The 26395-nt window shown below is 42.6% G+C and overlaps 1 protein-coding gene across 1 annotated transcript in view; it reads left to right on the top strand.

Moving 5' to 3' along the window:
• LOC139171704 (connector enhancer of kinase suppressor of ras 2-like) overlaps window positions 1-26395 on the top strand; it is a 290698-nt gene that overhangs the window by 136771 nt on the left and 127532 nt on the right. Inside the window, exons 9-10 of the mRNA XM_070760142.1 lie at window positions 14443-14576; window positions 16325-16536. Coding sequence (XP_070616243.1) covers window positions 14443-14576; window positions 16325-16536 — 346 coding nt within the window. The remainder of the gene's footprint in view (window positions 1-14442; window positions 14577-16324; window positions 16537-26395) is intronic.

The following is a 26395-nucleotide window of genomic DNA, read 5'->3' as shown; positions in this document are numbered from 1 at the left end:
ATGTCTTTTGTTACTCAACCAAGGCTTGAGAAAGATCACCTAATATTTGCCACCCTTTGCACAATGCTGTAAATCAGAGGTCTTCAAACTTGGCAGCTTTAAAAGTTGTGGACTTCAACTCCCAGAATTATCCAGCCAATTCTCTGCACTTTTTCTAGACTAGCCATGCCCAGTTCCTGCAAGTCCACAAGTCTTAAAGTTGCCAAGTTTGAAGACCTCTGCTGTAAATGATACAGGGTGTGTAGAGTATTAGGTTCCAAGGCTCAACATTGCCTCCAGAACAGATTAACAGAGTTGGAAGGGACCTTGTGGATGATCTAGTCTGAACCCCCCACCCAAGAAGGAGACCCTACACCAATTCTGACAGATAGCAGTCCGATCTCTTCTTGAAAGCCTTCAGTGATGAAGCTCCCACAACTTCTGAAGGCAACTTCTGTTCCATTGGTTGATTGTTCTCACCTTGTTTCCAGCTTAAATTTCTCCTTGTTCCATTTCCATCCATTATTCCTTGTCTCTCTTTCAAGTGCTTTGGAAAATAGCTTGACACCACCACCCCATCTCTGTGGCAGCCCCTCAAATATTGGAAGACTGCTATCCTGTCTCCCCTAGTCCTTCTCTTCACTAGACTAGCCATGCCCAGTTCCTGCAACTGTTCATCATATATTTTAGCCTCCAGGCCACTGATTATCTTGGTTGCTCTTCTCTGCACTTTTTCTACTATCTCAACATCTTCTTTATAAAGTGGTGACCAGAAATTTAGACATTTATTTTTTATTTTATTTATTTTGTCCAATACACAATGAGGGTTTTAGTGGGTATATATCTATATACACATAGTGAAATACATGATGAAGGTTATAGAGGAGATACTCATAGTAAAATATATCTAAGAAATAATAGAAAAGAAGGTATAGTAATAGAACATATCAATGAAAGAATAGAAGAAGAGATATAGGAATAGAAGGAAGGTATAGGAGATATAGGAGAGCAATAGGACAGGGGACGGAAGGCACTCTAGTGCACTTGTACTCGCCCCTTACTGACCTCTTAGGAATCTGGATAAGTCAACCATAGATAATCTAAGGGTAAAGTGTTGGGGGTTTGGGGATGACACTATGGAGCCCGGTAATGAATTCCACGCTTTGACAACTCGGTTACTGAAGTCATATTTTTTACAGTCAAGTTTGGAGCGGTTAATATTAAGTTTAAATCTGTTGTGTGCTCTTGTGTTGTTGTGGTTGAAGCTGAAGTAGTCGCCGACATTGTAGTCTAGTGAAAAGAAGGTGGTGACATTATAGTAGTGTTCCACTATCTGAGGAGTTGCCACAAAGAAAAAGGACTCCACCTAAGCACCAGAAGGAGTCCAAAGCACCAGAAGGCAGGAAGTTCGATGATAACTAATCAAAGAGAGAGGCATCCTAGAACCAAGGAGAAATTCCTAACAGTGAGAAGAACTAGCCAGCAGAAGCCTTGCTCTTAGAAGTTGTGGGTGTTCCAACTTAAGAAGAAGCTGGACAACCACTTTTCGAGAATGGTATCTGGTCTCCTGCTTGACCAGGGCTTTGGATTAGAAGACCTCCAAAGTCCCTTCCAACTCTATTATTGTGTTAAGTTGTGGATGTTCCATCACTGGAGATTTTAAGAAGAGATTGGACATCTTCCAGTTTCGGCACTCCCACGTGGGTAAAAACCAACTGGCCGGCATGCCAGAACCCAGAAGAGCAACAGGCAATGGCTCATGTGTCCAGAGAGATAGCTCTACATGCCACGTCTGACACATGTGTCGTAAGTCCACCAACAGGATGTAGGGTCTTTTGCTTCAGCAAAGGATTGGACTATAAGACCTCCAATACTGTTATACTGTCAACGAAGCAGTGGAAGTGATGTGCCGGTGTCTGGAGGCTGTTGGAGCCTGGATGGGTGTCAACAGACTCAAATTCAACCCTGATAAGACGGAGTGGCTGTGGTTTTGCCTCCCAAGGACAATTCCATCTGTCCGTCCATCACCCTGGGGGGGGAATTATTGACCCCCTCAAAGAGGGTCCGCAACTTGGGCGTCCTCCTCGATCCACAGCTCACATTAGAGAAACATCTTTCAGCTGTGGCGAGGGGGGCGTTTGCCCAGGTTCGCCTGGTGCACCAGTTGCAGCCCTATTTGGACCGGGAGTCACTGCTCACAGTCACTCATGCCCTCATCACCTCGAGGCTCGACTACTGTAATGCTCTCTACATGGGGTTACCTTTGAAAAGTGTTTGGAAACTTCAGATCGTGAAGAATGCAGCTGCGAGAGCTATCATGGGCTTTCCCAAAAATGCCCATGTAACACCAACACTCCGCAGTCTGCATTGGTTGCCGATCAGTTTCCGGGCACAATTCAAAGTGTTGGTCGTCACCTATCAAGCCCTTCATGGCACCGGACCAGGGTATCTACGAGACCGCCTTCTGCCGCATGAATCCCAGTGACGGGTTATGTCCCACAGAGTGGGCCTTCTCCGGCTCCCGTCAACAAAACAATGTCGTTTGGCGGGGCCCAGGGGAAAAGCCTTCTCTGTGGCAGCCCCAGCCCTCTGGAACCAACTCCCCCCGGAGATTAGAATTGCCCCCACCCTCCTTGCCTTTCGTCAGCTCCTTAAAACCCACCTCTGCTGTCAGGCATGGGGGAACTGAGATATTCTTTCCCCCTAGGCCTTTACAATTTATGCATGGTATGTTTGTTTGTAGGGATGTTTGGTTTTACAATAAGGGTTTTTTAGCTCTTTTAATATTGGATTTATATGATGTTTTTTATTACTGTTGTTAGCCGCCCCGAGTCTACGGAGAGGGGCGGCATACAAATACAATAAATAAATAAATAAATAAATTATGTTTATAGTCCCACCTCAAAATTGCTATAGCCAGAGGTGGGATTCAGCAAGTTCTGACCAGTTCTGGAGAACTGGTAGTGGAAGTTTTGAGTAGTTCTGGAGAACCAGTAAATACCACTTCTGACTGGCCCCATCCCCATCTATTCTCTGCTTCCCGAGTCCCAGCTGATTGGGAAGAAATGGGGATTTTGCAGTATCCTTCCCCTGGAGTGGGAAAGGAATTGAGATTTTACAATATCCTTCCCCTGTCATGCCCGCTAAGCCACGCCCACCAAGCCACGCCCACCAAGCCACGCCCACCAAGCCACACCCACAGAACCAGTATTTTTAAAAAAATGAATCCCACCACTGAATATAGCCCTTATAGGCTTCAAACTGGCCATTTAACAGTCATTCTTTATGTGTAAAGAGAAAGATCTATAATTGGACATCTCCAAGAACAGAATGGTTAGATTCCAAAAAAAGAAAAAGCGATTGTGTTTTCAATTAATTTAATGATGAAAGATCATTACCTTGTTCAGTTGCATTTAACACAATGGTGGGAGCCAGCATAGAAACTCTGTTCATTCAATAAAACAATTGTCAATTTTTAAATAGTAACTTAAATTAAATCAAATCAGCCTACTTTTTTCCTGGCTTCCCCTCCTTTCACAAAACACAAACTCTTTTACGCCATTCAGAAGTCAAGTGAGGCAATGTACATCCTTCTAGCAAGCTTCCAATGAACTGGGTGTCTTTGATAAAATGAACTTGCTCCAAATTGTAAGTAATAGTAGGAGTACAGTAGGATTCTGCCCAGCCAGGTCCCTGCTTCCTTCTGACTAATGGTGGGACTAGTCCTGGGGGAAAAATTGTAAAAAACCATAAAGCAGCTGCTGTGAATGCTAAATAAGAGAATTAGAAGAATCCACCCCCTGCTTAAGCAATCGTGTTACAAAGTGAATCAATAAGAAAGTGGGAGATGTCATTCTCTATCCATTTTAAACCTAAACCGTATTTCCTACATGAAATAATAATAATAATTATTATTTTTTTAAACAAATTTTTATTGATTTTATAAGTTTACAAAAAACAAACATATAACAGTGCAACACCCCGTCACCCCCACCACCCCTATAGAAGGATTCAAAGGATTTTAAGTTATTTATCTATCTATTGATCCTTGGCTCTATCTTGAACGATTTTTACTAAAAGAGTGATTGTAATTTATTTTTCGTATTTACATCACAGATTCTACTTAACATATAATCTTTTACCTTGTTCCATCGCACCATCAGCTTCTCTAGTTTATTCTCATCAAAATTATTTAATCTTATTTCCATAATTTCAAAATGTATGTAATCCACCATGTACCAATACCAGTTCTGTAGTGTCCATTTTGTAGAGTCTTTCCATCCTAATACTATCACCGCTTGAGCACTTTCCAATGCTACAGTTTTAATTTCTTTAGATTCTCCTAGTTCCCTATATTTAATTAAGATTGCTGTTTCTTTTGTAATTATCCAATTAATGTTTAACATTTTATTAATTTCATTCTGGACTACCTTCCAGAATTTCTGTATTTCTGTACATTCCCAGATCATATGCATAAAGATTCCTTTTTTCTGGCATCCATGCCAGCATTTACCCTTCTCTTTCCCCTGGAAGTGTGCAAGTTGTGCAGGTATAGTACCACTTATGTAAGATTTTTCTTCTCATCTCTTTAACTCTCGTGTTTTTAATCTTATATATATTTACTATTATTTCTTCCATTTCTCTTTCGTCTATTTGTAAGTCATCCTGCCAACATCTTGTTAAACTTTTAACTACTTCTTCTTGCCTCTGCAATAGCATTCTATATATGTTACTGGCTTGTGCTTTACTTTCATTTATCTTTACCCTTATTATTTTTTCCAAGCTATTTTCTTCTCGTAAGAAGGCTTCTTTATTCTCACTTTTATTTAAATATGTACATATTGCATTAATCTGCAACCATTGCTGTTTACCGATCAACCATTCCAATCTAGTTCTACTAACTAAATAATAATAATAATAATAATAATAATTATTATTGTTGTTGTTGTTGTTATTATTATTATTATTATTATTATTATTAATTAGATTTGTATGCCGCCCCTCTCCGCAGACTCGTGGCTGCTCATTATAATAACAATGTGACAATGTAACAAATCTAATATTTAAAAAACATCTAAAAAGCCCGTCATTTCAAACAATGCAACACAAGCATACCATACATAAAACTATATAAGCCTGGGGGAGATATCTCAATTCCCCCATGCCTGGCAATACAGGTGGGTCTTAAGCAATTTACAAAAGACAAAAAGGGTGGGGGCAGTTCTGATCTCTAGGGGGAGTTGATTCCAGAGGGCCTTTTTCCAGCCCTGTTTCTTCCCAGGAGATTCCTAGAGAGGCCCCACGGAGGCTTCTCCCTGTCTTTTCCAGCCCTGTTTCTTCCCAGGAGATTCCTAGAGAGGCCCCACAGAGGCTTCTCCTCACATTTTCCAGCCCAGTTTCCAACCAGGAGATTCCTAGAGAGGCCCCACGGAGGCTTCTCCCTGCATTTTCCAGCCCTGTTTCCTCCCAGGAGATTCCTAGAGAGGCCCCACGGAGGCTTCTCCTCGCATTTTCCAGCCCTGTTTCCTCCCAGGAGATTCCTAGAGAGGCCCAACAGAGGCTTCTCCCCGCCTTTTCCAGCCCTGTTTCCTCCCAGGAGATTCCTAGAGAGGACCCACAGAGGCTTCTCCCTGTCTTTTCCAGCCCTATTTCTTCCCAGGAGATTCCTAGAGAGGCCCCACAGAGGCTTCTCCCTGTATTTTCCAGCCCTGTTTCCACCCAGGAGATTCCTAGAGAGGCCCCACGGAGGCTTCTCCCCGCCTTTTCTGGTTACAGTTTTGGAGGCACGGATTTGTAAGTGGAAAATGGTTCTTGAGAAGAGGCCAAAAAATCTTGAACACCCGGTTCTTATCTAGAAAAGTTCATAAGCAGAGGAGTTCTTAGATAGAGGTACCACTGTATAGGGCAGGGAACAGGAAGGCGGGAGGGTGGGGCCGGACAGACGTGGTATTTGCTGGTTCTCCGAACTGCTCAAAATGGCCACTAATAGTTCACCCGAACCGATCCGAATGGGCTGATTACCACCTCTGATTCTGGGAAGAATGTTCAACCTTCCAGCTGCCAACCGATCCACTGAAAGTGATTTTTGTAGTGAGTCTACGACACATCGCTCTCCCTGCCGAATGACTGATTGTGGTGACAACAGAACAGTGATCACTGGATGAGCGGGGGAAGAATATATTTAGATTTCTCAGAGTGGAGAAATATTTTCTCCTTGCATGAACTGGCTTGTCACTCATCATCAGCTCTTGCCTTTCGAGAACGCACCTGACTGGGCATGCGATGGAATTGGTTTAAGGATTGCTTGAGCCGTTGCCGGTGAATAAACACTGTTTTATATACTTGTAAATAGAAGAATGTAAAACGCTTTGCCTTATAGGTTTGTGTTTGGGGAGGGAGGGTTCGATATGGTTCCCCATTTGTATCCCACATGCTCCTGGTTGGCTTGTGCCTGTCGGTTGTCGGAGAGCTAGTCGTAAAGGCAGTTCTTTTACCCTCTGCGCATGCACAAAGGGCAGTAAATTAATTTTATTACAGTATTTTATTATTTTGTTATTTTGTTATTTTGTTATTTTGTTATTTTGTTATTTTGTTATTTTGTTATTTTGTTATTTTGTTATTTTGTTATTTTGTTATTTTGTTATTTTGTTATTTTGTTATTTTGATCATTTAATCATTTAATTATTTAATTATTTATTTTGTCCAATACACAATGAGACTTTGAGTGGGTATATATATATATATATATATATATATATATATATATATATATATATATACACACACACACACACACACACACACACACACACATAGTAAAATACATGATGAAGGTTATAGAGGAGATACTCATAGTAAAATATATCTATGAAAGAATAGAAAAGAAGATATGGTAATAGAACATATCAATGAAAGAATAGAAGAAGAGATATAGGAATAGAAGAAAGGTATAGGAGATGTAGGAGAGCAATAGGACAGGGGACGGAAGGCACTCTAGTGCACTTGTACTTGCCCCTTACTGACCTCTTAGGAATTTGGATAGGTCAACCATAGATAATCTAAGGGTAAAGTGTTGGGGGTTTGGGGATGACACTATGGAGTCCGGTAATGAGTTCCACGCTTTGACAACTCGGTTACTGAAGTCAGATTTTTTACAGTCAAGTTTGGAGCGGTTAATATTAAGTTTAAATCTGTTGTGTGTTCTTGTGTTGTTGTGGTTGAAACTGAAATAGTCGCCAACAGGCAGGACGTTGCAGCATATGATCTTGTGGGCAATACTTAGATCTTGTTTAAGGCATCTTAGTTCTAGGCTTTCTAGGCCCAGGATTGAAAGCCTTGTCTCATAGGGTATTCTATTTCGAGTGGAGGAATGGCAGCCATTTGCGACCCTATTGAAACGGTCGGGGGGCATGTGTGTGTGAGTGTGCACGCACACTTTTTAACTCCCTGCGCATGCGCAGATTCATACCTGAAGCACAGCGCTGGAGGCCCGGACCAGAAGCGCCCCAGCCATGGCCCACAGCACCTGTGGTGGCTGCCTCTCTCCCTTTTATATCGGCATGCATTATAATTATTCTTTTTTCCTGGAGGGGGAGGGCTCTACTGCCATCCAAGTACCTGACGGCCACGAGGATTCGGTCCTCCTCACATCCTGCCAAGTGGGGCCACGGTCTCTGATTGCACCTCCAATACCCACTGCCCCACAACCAGTGAAGGGCTTTTTTTTTTTACTACCACACTGTGGGCTTATTTTGTGGGTGTGGCTTGCTGGCCGTGTGACCAGGTGGGCATGGCTTGATGATCATGTGACTGGGGTGGCTTAAAGGTCATGTGACTGGCTTAAAGGTGGCCAACATGACATCACTCATATCAAGGGTTTGGGTTAGGGTGCCTGACCTCTCCTCGCCTCAAAGAGATACAATTTCCCAATCTATTTACTCTTACTGAGCATCCAAAATATACTATTGAATTCTATGTATATTTGCCATATGTGTACATACATATTACACACAGGCAATCAAAAATATACATTATCTACTATATAAACTGTATGCGTATGTACATACACACACACACATGCACAGCTCTTCTAAAATTATACACATTCAACCTCATTTACTGTGATAGGAAAAAAAGACCCAGAGCCCAGAAGGGAAAAAAAGAAATAAATTCAAAATTTTGCTAGCAGTACTACGTACCTGACCAAACCCATAGGAGCCCATCACTGCCCACAACCCGCGTCTTGTCCACCCTGCCTCGTGGCAGAACCTGCTTGAACCCATGTCCTTTTCAGCAGCGGCTTGGAAGGAGCTCATTCTCATTCATTTTGATTGATTTGATTTTATTGTTTTTGTATGCCGCCCCTCTCCGTAGACTCGGGGCAGCTAACAACAATGATAAAAACAGCATATGACAATCCAATATTAAAACAGTTAAAAACCCTTATTGTAAGACCAAATATACATACAGACATATAATGCATAAAATTGTAAAGGCCTAGGGGGAAAGAGTATCTCAGTTCCCCCATGCCTGGCGGCAGAGATGGGTTTTAAGAAGCTTACGAAAGGCAAGGAGGGTGGGAGCAATTCTAATCTCTGGGGGGAGTTGGTTCCAGAGGGCCGGGGCCACCACAGAGAAGGCTCTTCCCCTGGGTCCTGCCAAGCGGCATTGTTTAGTTGACGGGACCCAGAGAAGACCCATTCTGTGGGACCTAACTGATCGCTGGGATTCGTGCAGCAGAAGGCTCCACCATTACCTGTCCAGGAGAGAGGGACGTTTTTCTCTGGCCCTCCAGCTGCTTGTGCCTAGCCGAGGACTGCCCGGGCTCCACAGCGCCTTGCCAGTCTCCTCCCTGGACCCCTGTGGCTCCTTGAAGGGTGCTACATCGGCCACCTTTCCAAACTGCTTGACCAGCAGATGCGCCGGGCAGCTCGAGCTTGTCAAGGAGCCACTGGAGTCCGAGGAAAAGACCGGCGAGGCGCTGCTGGTCTCCTGCTTAGGCATGGGATTAGACTGGAGGACTTACAAGATCCCTTCCATCTCTGTCGGAAGGGATCTTGTAAGCATGGCTTACTGCGGAATTTTGGGTGTTGAAGTCCACAGACTGTTAAAGTTTCCACGATTGCGAAATACTGCTCTAGTTTGACTCTCCTGCAAAATCTACGATGCAAGACACTGTTCTAGCATCTTTGACGGATTTAGCCCTTCTGGAGCCTGTTTTAAATAAATCTCTTCCCTTGTCATTCCCATCCTTCGTTTCTAATGTTGACCTTTTCCGTATCTCCACTCTATCTTCTCAATGGCCATTTCCATTTGTAGCTAGTGATGTTTTAATTATGAGCCACACAGCCCTACATGATAGGGCTGGGCTGGAGACTCTGTAAAGGCAAGTCTTGGTGAAATTTTATCCCGCATGGGTCTCTCACAGCATTTCTCACTGGTTCTTTGGCTGGTCTTAATGCTCCCATGAGAGCAAAGAGTAATTCCCAGAGGTGGGCTGCTAGGGTGGAACGGTGACATGTGCTTGCCCCCATGGCTCTGAGTGCTAGCGGAGTCCAGTGCAATTATGCTACTGCACCTGGGTTGGTAGCGAAATCACCCTGCATGTCCGTGCGCAATTTCGCTACCTGCCCATGTGCAATAGTATCATTGCAGTGGACTCCTGTAGCACTCAGAGCCACAGGGGGGAGTACACGTCACCCTTCCACCTTAGCAGCCCACCTATGGTCATTACCCTCTGACAGCAAAGTTGTTTTTGTTGGCTGATGTCATCAGATTTTAATTAAGGAAGACAGAAACCTTTAGGTTCGCCTGGTGCACCAGTTGCGGCCCTATTTGGACCGTGAGTCATTGCTCACAGTCACTCATGCCCTCATCACCTCGAGGCTCAACTACTGTAATGCTCTCTACATGGGGCTACCTTTGAAAAGTGTTCAGAAACTTCAGATCGTGCAGAATGCAGCTGCGAGAGCAATTATGGGCTTCTCTAAGTATGCCCATATTACTCCAACACTCCGCAGTCTGCATTGGTTGCCAATCAGTTTCCGGTCACAATTCAAAGTGTTGGTTATGACCTATAAAGCCCTTCATGGCACTGGACCAGAATATCTCCGGGACCGCCTCCTGCCGCACGAATCCCAGCGATCGGTTAGGTCCCACAGAGTCGGCCTTCTTCGGGTCCCGTCGACTAAACAATGCCATCTGGCGGGACCCAGGGGAAGACCCTTCTCTGTGGGGGCCCCGACCCTCTGGAACCAGCTCCCCCCTGAGATTAGGATTGCCCCCACCCTCCCTGCCTTTCGTAAACTCCTTAAGACCCACCTCTGCCGTCAGGCATGGGGGAACTAAATCATCTCCCTCTTGCCCATGCTGTTTTGCCATTTGATTGATTGACTGTGTGCCTGTTTTTTATATATATTGGGACTGTTTTATGAATTTATTAATTTTATATTGTAATTAGATTGGTGGGCATTGGATTTGTTATTATGTACTGTTTTTTATTATTGTTGTGAGCCGCCCCGAGTTTGCGGAGAGGGGCGGCATATAAATCCAATAAATCTAAATCTTATCTTAAGGTTGCAGCCTTCACCTCTGATGGGACCAGCCAGAAGTGATTGAGCTGATTTTATGCCACAGGACCAAAATAGATCCTTGACTAAAATCTCTTTTCGTAGAATTTTACTAGTGGTTTCTTTCCAAAATAAGTTCTGAGATTGTTTTTTTTTTCCTCCTTCACTCTCATCACCTGATTGCTACTGCTGAGCAGACTTCACACAGAAATATTCCTTAAAGAATTATTCCACGGTGTTATGAATATTTATGGAAAGGGGAATTGGCTATTTCATGGACAATTAGTGCCTAACTTTGATTTTGGGTAAGCAGAAAAGCAACAGATTCCAAATTCAAAACCCATGCTTGAATATGTGGCGTGGCAGGAATACATTTCCAAATTAAGCCCTGTCGACTACAGATACAGAAAAGCATATTCATTAGTTTCTTGAAATGCTCAGTATTAAAACCTATCCTAGAATTAAAGGCAGCTACTTTGCCCCCCTTTAACTCTGTTTCGTGAACGAGAACTAGAAAGGCAAAATATCAGAGAATAGCCACAAAATATCCAAGAAAATAACAGAATAATAGAGTTGGAAGGGATCTTGGAAGTCTTCTAGTCCAGTGATTTTCAACCTTTTTTGAGCTGCAGCACATTTTTTACATATACAAAATCATGGGGCACATTGAGCGGGGGAGGGGGGGGAGAGTGGGGGGGCTAAAAAAAGTTTGGACAAAAAAATTATCTCTCTCTCTTCCTCCCTTTGACTCTATTTCTCTCCCTCTTTCTCTCTCTTCCTTTCTTCCCCTATCTGTCCATCCCTCTTTCTTTCTCTCTTCCTTCCTTCCTCTCTTTTTTGCTCTCTTTCTATCTCTCCCTCCTTCCCTGCCTCTCTTTCTCTTGCTTTCTTTCTCTCTCTCTCTCTCTCTTTCTCTCTTGCTTTTCTCTCTCTCTCTCTCTCTTTCTCTCTTGCTTTCTGTCTCTCTCTCTCTTTCTCTCTTGCTTTCTCTCTCTCTCTCTTTCTCTCTCTCTTGCTTTCTTTCTCTCTCTCTTGCTTTCTTTCTCTCTCTCTTTCTCTCTTTCTCTCTCTCTTGCTTTCTCTCTCTCTCTCTTGCTTTCTTTCTTTCTCTCTCTCTTTCTCTCTTGCTTTCTCTCTCTCTCTCTCTCTTGCTTTCTCTCTCTCTCTTTCTCTCTCTCTTGCTTTCTTTCTCTCTCTCTTGCTTTCTTTCTCTCTCTCTTGCTTTCTTTCTCTCTCTCTTGCTTTCTTTCTCTCTCTCTTGCTTTCTTTCTCTCTCTCTTTCTCTCTTTCTTTCTCTCTTTCTCTCTCTCTTGCTTTCTTTCTCTCTCTCTCTTGCTTTCTTTCTCTTGCTGAGCTTCGCGGCACACCTGACCATGTCTCGCGGCACACTAGTGTGCCACGGCACACTGGTTGAAAAACACTGTTCTAGTCCAATCTCCTAATCATCCTGGAAACAGTACACCTTAAAAACTTCTAGTGTGGGAGCATTTACAACTTCTGGAGGCAACGTGTTCCACTGGTTAATTGTTCTAACTGTCAGGAACTTTCTTCTTAGTTCTAAGTTATTTCTCTCCTTGATTAGTTTCCACCCATTGCTTCTTGTTCTTCCCACAGGTGCTTTGGAGAATAGGTTAACTTCCTCTTCTTTGTGGCAATCCCTGAGATATTGGAACACTGCTATCCTGTCTCCCCTGGTCCTTCTTTTCATTAAATTAGACATACCCAGTTCCTACAACTGATCATCATAAGTTTTAGCCTTCCGTCCCCTAATCGTCTCTGTTGCTCCTCTCTGCACTCTTTCTAGTGTCTCAACCTCCTTTTTCACATGGTGGCAACCAAAACTGGATGCAGTATTCCAAGTGTGGTCATACCAAGGCATTATAAAGTGGTATTAACACTTCACTTGATCTTGATTCTTGCAGAATACAAAATCTCGTATTTTGGCTTCTATTTGTTTGGACAAATTCCTTACTACGGATGTAGAGACGCTGTGGAAATTTTCCAGCATCCATACGACATTTCTGCTATTTATTTATTTTATTTATTTATTAGATTTGTATGCTGCCCCTCTCCGTAGAATTGGGGCGGCTCACAACAGCAATAGAACAATTCATAACAAATCTAATAATTTAAAAACATTTTTAAAAACCCATTATTAATCAGACATACATGCAAACATACCATACATAAACTGTATAGGCCCAGGGGAGATATTACTTGGATGATTGAGAATCTCCATAGACAAGAGACACCAAGAACAATTTAAATAAGTTATATTTATATTATTAAATCATACATTATTATTTATTTATTTATTTATTAATCAGTTTTGTATGCCGCCCCTCTCCGTAGACTCGGGGCGGCTAACAACAACAATAATACAATGTAAACAAATCTAATATTTAAGTTAATTTTAAAAAAAACCCAATTTAAGAAACCAATCATACATACAGACATACCATGCATAAATTGTATAAGCCTAGGGGGAAGGGAAAGTCTCAATTCCCCCATGCCTGACGACAGAGGTGGGTTTTAAGGAGTTTACGGAAGGCAAGGAGGGTGGGGGCAGTTCCAATTTCTGGGGGGAGCTGGTTCCAGAGAGTCGAGGCTGCCACAGAGAAGGCTCTTCCCCTGGGACCCGCCAAATGACATTGTTTAGTCGACGGGACCCGGAGAAGGCCAACTCTGTGGGACCTAATCGGTCGCTGGGATTCGTGCGGCAGAAGGCGGTCCCGGAGATATTCTGGTCTGATGCCATGAAGGTCTTTATAGGTCATAACCAACACTTTGAATTGTGACCGGAAATTGATCGGCAACCAATATTAATTCCACTTGGAAGTAAAAAGAGCAGCCACGATGGTGGATCTGAAGGAATTATAAAACTGAAAACTTAGATAAAAGTTAGAAACATTTAACAGACAGATTTGTGAAAAACTTTAATAATAATTCTTATGAATGACGACTGCAATACATTCAAGCCACATACTATTCCCAAAGTGTCCCTGATTCTAAATGTCTTAAAGGAAGATTTTGTTTACAAGTTCCTTTCAGAATTAATGCACGGGGTTTATGCATCTTTGCCTAAGCTTTAATGTGGCCAATCCCCTCTAGGCACCGAGTTCCAATATTCGATTATTGTATGAACGTTTATAAAAACGGGAGATGGTTTTTTTCTAACGGTTCGTCTTGTTGAGTCACAGTGTGTTAGAGCCACAAGCCAACTTTTGCTTCCCATGATTAAGGCTCAGCGCATAGATGTGCATGGGTGTTACAGCGGTCTCTTCTAAATAACTAAGGACTTCCAGTTAATAAATATAGTGGTACCTCTACTTGCAAACTTAATTCATTCCATGACCCGGTTCTTAAGTAGAAAAGTTTGTAAGAAGAAGCATTTTTTTCCCATAGGAATCAATGTAAAAGCAAATAATGTGTTCAGTCCTGTTTCCTCCTAGGAGATTCCCAGAGAGGCCCCATGAAGGCTTCTCCCCGCCTTTTCCAGCCCTGTTTCTTCCCAGGAGATTCCTAGAAAGGCCCCACGGAGGCTTCTCCCTGCCTTTTCCGGTTACAGTTTCAGAGGCTCGGGTTTGTAAGTGAAAAATGGTTCTTGAGAAGAGGCAAAAAAAATCTTGAACACATGGTTCTTATCTAGAAAAGTTTGTAAGTAGAGGCATTCTTAGGTAGAGGTACCACTGTACTCAAATGGAATATCTCTTGGAGAGAAACCTTTTTTTGTGATGATCAATCTAGAAGGCGAGAGTTTTTAATCATGCCAACATTGGGGTGATGCGTCTATTTTGTTGCAGTGAAATGAAGTGGGAGAAGCTACGTATGGGTAATTTATGTAGAGTCTTCTCTTTTTCTCTCTTTCTGCTCCTATCCCCACCCCACTTTCCAGCCTGTGATTCCAACCAGCCCAACCAGCAGTTTCACCACACCAACCAGCACAATGGGGATGAACTCCAAAATGGACAACTCGACGCTGCAAGATGTATTCATCTTCTCCCCCGTATCTGGAATCTATGGCCCCAGGTATGCCTTGCCTAGGGCTGGTGACCCTGGCTGTTTAGAATGATGGCAACAGCACTTAGACTTATATACCTGTTCTGACCCACTTTCTCAAACACGACAAGCCCTCTGAAGTGAACTCAAAGATTCCTTTAATTAGGCAAAAATTAATTAATTTTTCTCTCTTACCGCAGTTCAAATCTTACCACCAGCTCAAGGTTGACTCAGCATTCCCTCCTTCCGAGGTGGGTAAAATGAGGATCCAGATTGTTGGGGGCAATAGGCTGGCTCTGTAAACCAATCACAGTGGGCTGTAAAAGCACTCTGAAGCAGTATATAAGTCTAAATGCTATTGCTATTGCTAATCCAACTTCCCCCATTAACTTTGCTTATCAAAAAGTGATGGCTAGGAAGATTGCAAATGCTGATCATATGACTGCAACTATAGTAAATGCATGTCAGTTATAAAGCACCCAAATTTTGATCATGTGACTATGGGATGCTGCATCAGTTACAAGGATGGTGAGTGGCCTGGAAACCATGTCCTATGAGGAACGGTTAAAGGATCTAGGGATGTTTAATCTGCAAAGGAGAAGACTGAGAGGAGACTTGATAGCTGTCTACAAATATCTGAAGGGCTGTCACAGAGCAGAGGGATCAGTATTGTTCTCATGAGCACATGGAAGGACTAGAAACAATGGAATAAAACTGCATGGGAGTAGATTTAGATTAGATATCAGAAAAAAACCTTCTAACAGTAAGGGTGATAAACCGGTAGAACAGTTTGCCACAGGAGGCGGTGAGCTCGCCTTCACTGGAGGTCTTCAAACAGAGACTGGACAGTCATCTTTCTGGGATGGTTTAATGAATCCTGCATTGAGCAGGGGGATGGACCTGATGACCCCCGAGGTCCCTTCCAATTCGATGATTCGATGATTCGATGATTCGATGATTCGATGATTCGATGATTCGATGATTCGATGATTCGATGATTCGATGATTCGATGATTCGATGATTCGATGATTCGATGATTCGATGATTCGATGATTCGATGATTCGATGATTCGATGATTGATTCGATGATTCAATGATGATTTGATGATGATTCTGATTCGATGATTCGATGATTCGATGATTCGATGATTCGATGATTCGATGATGATTCGATGATGATTCGATGATGATTCTATGATGATTCTATGATGATTCTATGATGATTCTATGATGATTCTATGATGATTCTATGATGATTCTATGATTCTATGATTCTATGATTCTATGATTCTATGATTCTATGATTCTATGATTCTATGATTCTATGATTCTATGATTCTATGATTCTATGATTCTATGATTCTATGATTCTATGATTCTATGATTCTATGATTCTATGATTCTATGATTCTATGATTGATTCTATGATTCTGTTCAAGGACGACTAGTCTGGTTGTATGTCCCTTTTTTTCAGATCAGATCATGGTTGTCCCAAAGCTGCTTTTTTCCAAAAGGCAACTTGACTTTCTTGGGGTTTTTTTTTCTTTGAAAGCATTTTGCTTCTCATCCAAAAAGCTTTTTTCAGAACTGAAGAAGTTTCTTTAAAAAAGCACCTTTCGGACAGCCAGTCAGGAATTGTACTTCAAACAACTTCAGGGGACTCTAACTTATCTTCCCTGAACCTATGACAAGCGCATCATCTCTATTATGAGAAGGATGAAAAATTATGTCCTGCTCCTTTGGTACCAACCTTGTTGTTTCTCTCGTTTCTTGCCAGGGATGACATTGGCCTCGTGTCCTGTGATGAAATCAGCAAATACGGGATTGGGAAGTCTGCGATGAAAGGCTCTGAATCTCCCAGCTACTTCTTAGAACAAGAAAGCGGGAAGTATTACACGTTAATTGAAGGCGAGGATCATCCCATGAGTTCTGAATACGAAAGAGGTAGAGTGACAGGGGTGCGCAGAAGAGAAAAGACACCCACGCATGGTATGCTTGCTGGATCTGCCCGTTCTGAATCTTTCTTTCTATCTCACCTTTTTTTCTTCTTCAATCTGGAAGTGTTTAGATAGGCTGGGTCTGCAACTCTTCATACCAACAATGGGCAGCCAAAATTTTTACTGCCACGCTGCGGGTGTGGCTTATTTTGCGGGTATGGCTTGATGGTCATGTGACTGGGTAGGAGTGTCTTGTCGGCCATGTGATCAGGTGGGAGCGTCTTGAACGATCATCATCGTTCAAGTGAACGGTTAAGTCCTCGACTTACAACCTTCTTGCTAGGGTGACAATTTGCTTTGCGTTTCCCATGCTCTCCTTCCTGGGTCGCCCCCCTGCCTCAGCCTGGGTAGCTAGGTGAACGGGTTCTGCCAGAAGCATAAGTGCTGCCAGCGCCGCTTCCACCCACGCCTTCTGCTTGCACCCCAGGTGGGAGGTTGCCACGTGAGGCTGGAGGGGAGCCGGGCAGGAGAGAGGGAAGCTCGTCCGAGGCCAGGAAGGAGGAAGGAGGAAAAAAGCAGTGCAGATGCAGCAACAGCAGGGGGAAAAAGGAGAACCGAGCCACGACCAGTAATCCAGGAAGTGACAGCCACCGATAAGCTGGAGCTGCTCAGGCAAAGCAAATTGTAAGGTTGACTGTCTGGGTCTATGGATGCTTTGCAACATGTTGGTGAGGATTGCAAAACTGAGAAGTGGATTGATAGGAGATTTCTAGGATTCTTCCCAAGCTCTTAAATACGGTCCTGAAATGAAGGAAGTTTGAGGAAAACCAAAAGTGGATTGTGGTTTCCAAATTCTGCTCTTCAAAACAAATCCTTAGATTCCTTCTTTGCTTGGTTTCGGGTATATGTCTTTCGTGCTAAGCACCAGTTGGTGTGCTTAAAGGTTCTTTCAAAACACAAAGGACACATTTTAAATGTTCCCTCGCTGAATATTAATCAGAAAACATGATGTGCTATCATGGGAATTTTCCCCCTTCCTCTGGATTCCTACAAGGGCAGGGGTGGAGTGGAAGAATCGAAGCATGAAGATCCTGTATTGTCACACACACAAAGGAAAAGAGGATTTGTTTGTTTATGAGGATGTGTCTCTTTGAGCCCAGCTATCCTCCTATTTATTTATTAGATTTATCCCTGCTGCAGAGGGACTCTCCGAGGTTTATCGTTTCCATCAGTACAAAGAATAAAATGTCCACAATAAAAAAAAAACAAATCAATCAAGATAATCAAATGACAAATCCGAGCATGCACTGGGCTGTAACCGGCAGCATCCATAATTCAAAGGCTCTGTGACAATGCTTCATTATTTATTTATTTTAGGGCTTAGAAAAATACCGAGACCCAAAGGTCCTGGGTGGAAACACTTTCCAAGTGCCAAGGGCACCAAGCCAAAATGGCCTGTGGGCCTCAAGCCCACACACTTTGCACAAATGGGGGTGGGGGGCACCCGTAGAAGGCTCTCCTGCCATGTATGTAATAGGCTGGTTGAGACCGGGTGAGAAAAAGACAGTCCCTTAACGTACTGCCAGGACCTTTAGGTCTTCAAAGGTTAAAAGCAACCCTTGGAATTGTACTCAGATGCAAATAAGGAACCGGTCCAGGGCCAGAGATATTAATATTCCTGTCCATGTTGCAGATGTGTAGAGCCAGTATTTATTCCATGGAAGCTCCAGGGCAGTCTTCAAAGGCAGCTCCACGGAGAGAGTGCTGCGTTAGTACAAATGGACGACGATCAGAGCATGAGTTATAATTACAAGGTCCTTGCGGGTCTGGGTAGGACAGTAACCAACACATCAATAAAACCTTCCTGGTCACAGCCTCTAACTCTGTATTTATCTGTTGCCATGAGACAGGGAGGGTTCCCCAAAAGGCAGATGTGCTGTTTCGGAGACGGTGATAAGCTATCAAGAGACCACAACAGAAACATTGGAGTTGTGTGGTGAACAAACAGTGATTCCAAATTAATTGGGTTCCATTTCAAACCCTTTTGTCTATCCAGTCACTCACGGCCTCCAGACACTGAATTAAGACGCTGATGGCCCTTCCTCTATCTCCAAAGGCAGCTCTGTACCGTTGAATATTGTTAGGATATAGCAATAGCACTTAGAGGTATATACTGCTTTACAGTGCTTTACAGCCCTCTCTAAGTGGTTTAAAGAGTCAGCATATTGCCCCCAAACAATCTGGGTCTCATTTTAACCACCTTGGAAGGAGGGAATGCTTAAGCTGATCAGGATCGAACTACTGGCAGTGGGCAGAGTTAGCCTGTAATACTACATTCTAATCACTGGAAAGGAAGGAAGGAAGGAAGGAAGGAAGGAAGGAAGGAGGGAGGAAAGGAAGGAAGGAGGGAGGGATGAAGGAAGGAGGGAGGGAGGGAGGGAAGGAGGGAGGGAGGGAAGGAAGGAGGGAGGGAAGGAAGGAGGGAGGGAGGGAAGGAGGGAGGGAGAGAAGGAGGGAGGGAAGGAAGGAGGGAGGGAAGGAAGGAAGGAGGGAGGGAGAGAAGGAGGGAGGGAGAGAAGGAGGGAAGGAAGGAAGGAGAAAAGAAAGAGCAAGTGTAATAGCTCTTAGACTTATATACAGCTTCACAGTGCTTTTACAGCCCTCTCAGCATATTGCCCCCAACAAGCTGGCTCTTCATTTTACCAACCTCGGAAGGATGGAAGGCTGAGTCAACCTTGAGCCTGGTGAGATTTGATTTGCCAAATTGTAGGCAGCTGGCAGTCAACAGAAGTAGCCTGCAGCACTGCACTCTAACCAGTAATGGGCTACTGGTTACGCGGTCCGGTGCGCTGTCCCAGTAAGAAATTCTGGGATGCACATGCATTTGCAAGTCCCCAGTGCATACCTATGCACCCCCACATGAGATTTGGCTTCTGCGCATGTGCAGCAAGCGAAATATCACATGAGGACATTCATGTGAGCGAGAGTTTGGCAAGTTTCAACGATTCTTTTGCTTCTGCGCATGTGCAAAAGCAAAAATATCGGTGAAAAGCCGCCCCGAGTCCTCGGAGAGGGGCGGCATAGAAATCCAATTAATAAATAAATAAGAAATAGATAAAATAGCTGAAATCTCTCTTGCACGTAGTATCCTCGCACCCAATTTCGCTTGGGGTTTTCCCTGAAAATATTTCACCTCTCATCTAAGAAGCTTCATTGGATCTGAACTGGAGAACTGAAGACGCTTCTTAGATGAGAAGCGAAAACAGTTTTTGAGGAAAACAACCCAGAAAGTCTAGTTGCCCTTTGAAAAGTTTTACACGGGTGCTAAAAAGCAAGGCGGCAAAGGACTGGTTCTCCCCAAGGAAGGAAACACCGGTCGGATCATGTTCCAAATTTTACAGTCTGATCTACAACTCTGCGATTTTTCTGGCCATCCCTAATCCAACTATTACAAGTTATTACTTCGCTTTTGAAGATCAGCTGAGGTCAGAGAGCTTGCCCTGAGCTTTTTGCAGGAAGAACAGGATCCAGATGTAACACAGAGATTTTTTTAAAAAGTAATAAGGATGTGGAAGTATATCTCCATGCCTTTGGGGAAAACATCTGCACCGTCTCCTTTGGTGGATGTTAAAGAAAGCTTGTAAGTAGGTCACGTCCGAGGTGCTTACGAAAATATATAGTTGGATGCAAAGGAAATGTGCAATAGCTTTACAATGCGGCTAAAAGACAACCATCCCACTGGTAAATGCACCAAAAGGAACCCTTGGGATATTATTTTCCAAGAGTCTAATTCCACATCGGCATAGAAATAGCAAAGCCAGTTCTGGAGTTTTCATGTGAAAACCAGCCTAGATAAAAAATGCCCCCTTTTTTCTCCTGGATCTCCCCAGGTTTCATTGCCCACCAATCAATTGCATTTGTTTTGGGAACAATTGGAGTTTTCCCAGCATTTGACCTTGGGGTGTTGGGACCGTCCCAGCTCACTTGCAGTCCACAATTCCCTCCCAAGCCTCCCTTGCATTCCAATACTTTCTGTTCTGTCGGGCTCTCTGGTAGACTCCTCCCAAAAATTCACAGGTACAAATTTCAGACACACACACGTTTGAAAAGTCAAAACAATGTTCTTTATAATGAAAATTCATATAAACTAAGCCCTCTTTTGATATAGCAAAGAGCACTCGTCTCCAAACAAACTGGTAATTTGTACAAGTCCCTTATCAGTTCTGTGATACTTAGCTTGCAGCTGTGAGGCAATTCACAGTCCTTCTTCTTTCACAAAGTGAAACACACTTTGCTCTGTTTTAGTTTCAAAGCGGGGAAAAATCAGCACACAAAAGGTCAAAGTCAGTAAAGCAGTCATGAAACACAACGATCAGATAATCCTCCAAAATGGCCAAACCCACAGGCTGCTATTTATAGCAGCCTCACTAATTATCACAGCCCCACCCAACCACAGGTGGCCTCATTTTCTTTGATAATAATCTCTCAGTTGTTGCTGCCTATGCATTGCTCTCTGCATGCGTGGCTGTATCATGAACTCATGTTCTGAATCCAAGGAGGAACTAGATAATTGATCTCCTTCTGAGCTGTCTGCCACACTCTCCTCCTCCCTGTCACTCATGTCTTCTTGGTCAGAGGAGCCTTCATCAGCAGATTCCACCAGGTGCAAAACAGGCCTGCAGCATGTGGATGTCTCCCCCACATCCACAGTCCTTGGGGCAGGAGCTGGGCCAGAGCTAACCACAACACTTTCCCTGCCCACTTCCTGTTTCTGTTGTCTGGTTGTGAGCAGGGGGGCCTAGCGAGTCAGCCATGACACTAATTCTGCTTGGAGCAGAGAGTGACAGAAGTCAAAGCTGGACAACGAAACTTCGCTTCGTCTTGGACATTAATTGACAATTATTGAAGATAATTCTTGAGAATTCTTTTTAAAAGAAAAGTTTGGCCTCAAATGTATCTGTTTGGCCCGCGGTTTACTTATGTATTTATTTTATTTTTTTTATCAAACATGTACAAGATAGCAGGTATTGGTATAAACATAAACATTAGCAAGATAGAGTTAAATTAGGACAGGGATTGTACAGGCACAATGGTGTGTTTATGCACACCCCTTACACACCTCTTAGGAATAGGGTGAGGTCGACTGTAGACAATCTAAGGTTAATGTGTTTGGGGTTTGGGGAAGAAATCACAGAGTCAATTCCAAGCATTGATCACTTTGTTGCTAAAGTCGTATTTTCTGCAGTCGAGTTTGGAGTGGTTTACATTAAGTTTGAATCTATTGTGTGCTTGTGTATTGTTGCAGTTGAAGCTGAAGTTTTCACTGACCGATAGGACATTGTGGTAGATGATTTGATGAACTACATTTAGATCAGATCGAAGGCAGCAAAAGTTCTAAGATACCTAAGCCCCAAATTTCAAGTCTTGTAGCATTTGGTTTGTGTTGCAAGGACTCTTCTTGTGAAATATTTCTGGATTCTCTCAGTTGTATTACTGTCCGATATGCAGTGCGGGTTCCAAACAGGTGATCTGTATTTGAGAATTGGTCTAGCAAATGTCTTGTATGCTCTGATTAGCAGTGCAATATTGAATAATACTCAGCTCTCCAGCTGTACAGTTTTTCATTGACAAGTTTTGCTGGCAAACCATGTTGCAAATTCAGGGAAATATTTTTGTTTGGGTGTTAGCTTAATAATACAAATACGGGATTGGTTCACACTCCAACTGCAAGCAAAATGACTTTATCAACACCTTTCTCTCCCTGCTGACCGTACGTGAAAATGGCTGAAACTCACCAATTAAATGTCCTAGATTATGGTGAGATGCATAACTTGTGATTTTTAAAAGAGAGACCTTTACTTAATTTCCTAATCTAACACCCTCTAGATTTTGTATCACCTCAAATACCGCACCAGCGAAGAGTCCATGTCAGCTGTAGATAGATTGTAAGGATTCTCTGAATTTATATTGTCATCTGCACTGGCATCTCATTACCTGGGTAAGTAATTGCCTCCATGATCAAAGAGAAGAGAGGAGAGATCTCAGTAACACCTCCTTCTAGCTACAAACTATTAATTAATACCCAAACGAGCAAGATGTGGCATTGTCTCCACATAACAACGATCAGATAATGATGTGTCAATCAGATAAAAAAACAATGACCAATGGTGTGGCCCATCCAATTATATACAAGTTTGATAAGGTAGGGGTTATACTTTCCTCAACTGATCAAATCGTACGCCTCCAAAAAGAGTAACAGTGAAGGTGCTACCCAGCCACATAATGAAGCAGCTGTCAATCAAACATTCCAAGCTCAGAGAACACTACACCCTAAGAGTCTAATGATGAATCTGAATGGATATATATGGATATACGAGAATGTCTCGACAGAAAACATTTACTCCTTCCCCTGGCTCAGCTGGTAAGGGAGGAGAACTTGTGGCTTATAAATTAAAAGCACCGTCTAACAAGGAAAACAGCCCAAGTTCAAACCCCAGAAGGGTATGGCTAGATGATGAGCTAAATAGCTTGAAATAGAGCTATGCTAGTCTCCCTTTATTACTTTATCAGAAAAAATGTAAGCTTGAAATTAATATAAGCCGGGGTGGCACAGCAGGTAGAGTGCTGTACTGCAGGCCACTGAAGCTGACTTGTAGATCTGAAGGTCAGTGGTTCAAATCTCATCACTGGCTGAAGGTTGACTCAGCCTTCCATCCTTCCGAGGTGGGTAAAATGAGGACCCGGATTGTGGGGGCAATAGCCTTGCTCTGTTAAAAAGTGCTATTGCTAACATGTTGTAAGCCGCCCTGAGTCTAAGGAGAAGGGCGGCATAAAAATGAAATGAATGAATGAATGAATGAATGAATGAATAAATAAATAAATTTAAAATTAAATTAAAATAAATTAAAATAAAATAAAATAAATAAAATAAAATAAAATAAAATAAAATAAAATAAAATAAAATAAAATAAAATAAAATAAAATAAAATAAAATAAAATAAAATAAAATAAAATAAAATAAAATAAAATAAAATAAAATAAAATAAAATAAAATAAAATAAATAAAATAAAATAAAATAAAATAAAATAAAATAAAATAAAATAAAATAAAATAAAATAAAATAAACCCTGGCAACTTTAAGACTTATAGATTTCCACACCCAGAATTCCCCAGCCAGCATGGCTGTCTGAGGAGTTGCCAAGGTTGGAGACCCTTCTTCTAAAGAACCGTCATCCATCCCTTTCCTGATTCAACCTTATGAATGGAATCAGAAATGCAGTCTAGGATTTCTTGCACTGCATTTGCCATGCAGGAAATTATTTTTGGCACAAGTCTGGTGAAGAAGAAATGGCTTCGGGGGGGGGGGGGATGGGGGTAAAGAGAATCCTAATCATGGACAGATGGTCCTCAACTTATAACCAAGGGCATAGCATTTGAAGTTATAACAGGCATTCTCAGAGCTACTTACCTCCCAGTTTTGAATAGTTTCAACAGCCAACCTTCCCCCACAGTATCATAATCACTTAATTTTGAGAATAGCTTGGACTGGACTGGACTGGACTGGACTGGACTGGACTAGACTAGACCAGACCACAGTCCCATAATCACATAATTTTGAGAATAGCATGGACTGGACTGGACTGGACTGGACTAGACTAGACTAGACTAGACTAGACTAGACTAGACTAGACTAGACTAGACTAGACTAGACTAGACTAGACTAGACTGGACTGGACTGGACTGGACTGGACTAGACTAGACTAGTCTAGGAACAGGAACAGGAACAGGAATAAGAACAATAGAGTTGGAAGGAACTGTGAAAGTCTTCTAGTCCAACCATCCACTTAGGCAGGAAACTTATCATTTCAGACAAAACGTTGTCCAACATCTTCTCTGAAACCTCCAGTGTTGGAGCATTCATAACTTCTGGAAGCAAACCGTTCCACTGATTAATTGTTCTAACTGTCCGGAAATTTCTCCTGAATCCTAGGTTGCTTTTCTCCCTGATCAGTTTCTATCAATTGCTTCTCGCCCTGTCCTCAGGGGGCTTTGGACAATAGCAATAGCACTTATATACCGCTTCACAATACTTCACAGCCCTCTCTAAGTGGTTAACAGAGTCATCATATTGCCCCCAACAATCTGAGTCCCCATTTTACCCACCTTGGAAGGATGGAAGGCTGACTCAACCTTGAGCCTGATGGGATTTGAACTGCCAAACTGCAGCCAGCCGGCAGTCAGCAGAAGTAGCCTGCAGTACTGCACTCTAACCACTGTGCCACCAAGGCTTGATTATCTTCTTTGTTGCAACCCTGAGATTTTGGAATACTGCTAGTCCTTTTTTTCATTAAACTAAACTTTGCTTGTCGTAGTGTCACAAAAGGGGGGGTGTCACATGACCCCCAGGATGCTGCAACCATGCTAAATATGAGTCATAGTCCAAGCAAAAGAATTTTGATCATGAGACCATGGGGATACTGCAACAGTTGTTAAGAGTGAAAACTATGAAAAGTCACTTTTTTCAGGGTTGTTGAAACTTCGAGACGTCACTCAAGGAAGTCAAAGACTTGTCTCCGTGCTATTTCTGTGTTTCTGAAACCGAGAACAAACCTCGTTGCACATTTAGCAATATATAAAGCTTCAGGAATCATCCAGATTTTATTTTGCTAAATTCTACCCCTTCCCTCCTTTTGTGAATATGTCACTGATTATTGCAAAGTTCATTTTAATAAAGCCAGGCAGATAAATAAATTATAATTGCTCTCATCACACAGCAGAAGACTGCAATCAGAATGGGGATAGGGAATCAAAACACCCAGAACTTTCCAGAATGCTTAATGACACTCTGAATTAATAGCGTCTTATTTAATAGGCAAAAGAATCTCTGAATATGTCACAAATCAACGAACTGCCACTATTTATCTATCTCTGTGGCTGTAGAGGTTAGCGTTGTTCCTCCCTACCCAGCAACCCCAAATAAAAACACCTGGCCCAATTACAAATGAGCTAATGAAATAGAAAGAAAGGCAAAAAGAAAAGTCTTGATTCGAGCTCATACACCTCCAGCCTTAGCTACAAGGGTTATCTAGAAAGTAAGGTTACAAGGCACGTAGCTCTCGCGGGGAATGTTCCTGGGGGAAGTTGGTATTACAGTGTTCCCTCGATTTTTGCGGGTTCGAACTTCGCGAAAAGTCTATACCACGGTTTTTCAAAAATATTAATTAAAAAATACTTTGCGGTTCTTTCCCCTATATCACGTTTTTTTCTGCCCGATGACGTCATATGTCATCACCAAACTTTTGTCTACCTTTAATAAATATTTTTTTAAATAAACTTTAATAAAGAAACATGGTGAGTAATAATCTAAATGGTTGCTAAGGGAATGGGAAATTGCAATTTAGGGGTTTTAAATGTTAAGGAATGGCTTGTGATACTGTTCATAGCCAAAAATAGTGTATTTACTTCCGCATCTCTACTTTGCGGAAATTCAACTTTCGCGGGCGGTCTCGGAACGCATCCCCCGCGAAAATCGAGGGAACACTGTACTATCATGTAACGGGAAGCCAGTGGAAGAGAACGAGCAGTGCCAGTGGTCAGTAGATCATCGACTGTCATTGTGGTGAAGGTTAGAGATGAGCATCTTCATTCTGTTTCCCTACAAGTGCAAAGTACGTGCTGTAATACGCTACCTGGATGCTAAGGGCGTGAACGCTGCTGTGATGGGTGCCCAAGATTTGTGCACGATGGGTGCCCAAGATTTTTCTCACCAATTGCTGAGTTTTGAATTTTTGGGCTGAAGGATATAGCCCCACTGCATTGATTGACGTTTGCTCTCTGGAGTGTGGTGATAAGTTTCGTCTCCTGTCACTATACAGTTGAGAAAAGCCTCACCTTCAATCTCCAAATGGTC

The sequence above is a fragment of the Erythrolamprus reginae genome, chromosome 8 (assembly GCF_031021105.1).
Source record: "Erythrolamprus reginae isolate rEryReg1 chromosome 8, rEryReg1.hap1, whole genome shotgun sequence".
In the NCBI taxonomy this organism is placed as follows: domain Eukaryota; kingdom Metazoa; phylum Chordata; class Lepidosauria; order Squamata; family Dipsadidae; genus Erythrolamprus; species Erythrolamprus reginae.
Note: the sequence above shows the minus strand (reverse complement) of the source record. Positions and strands in the feature narration are given on the sequence as shown.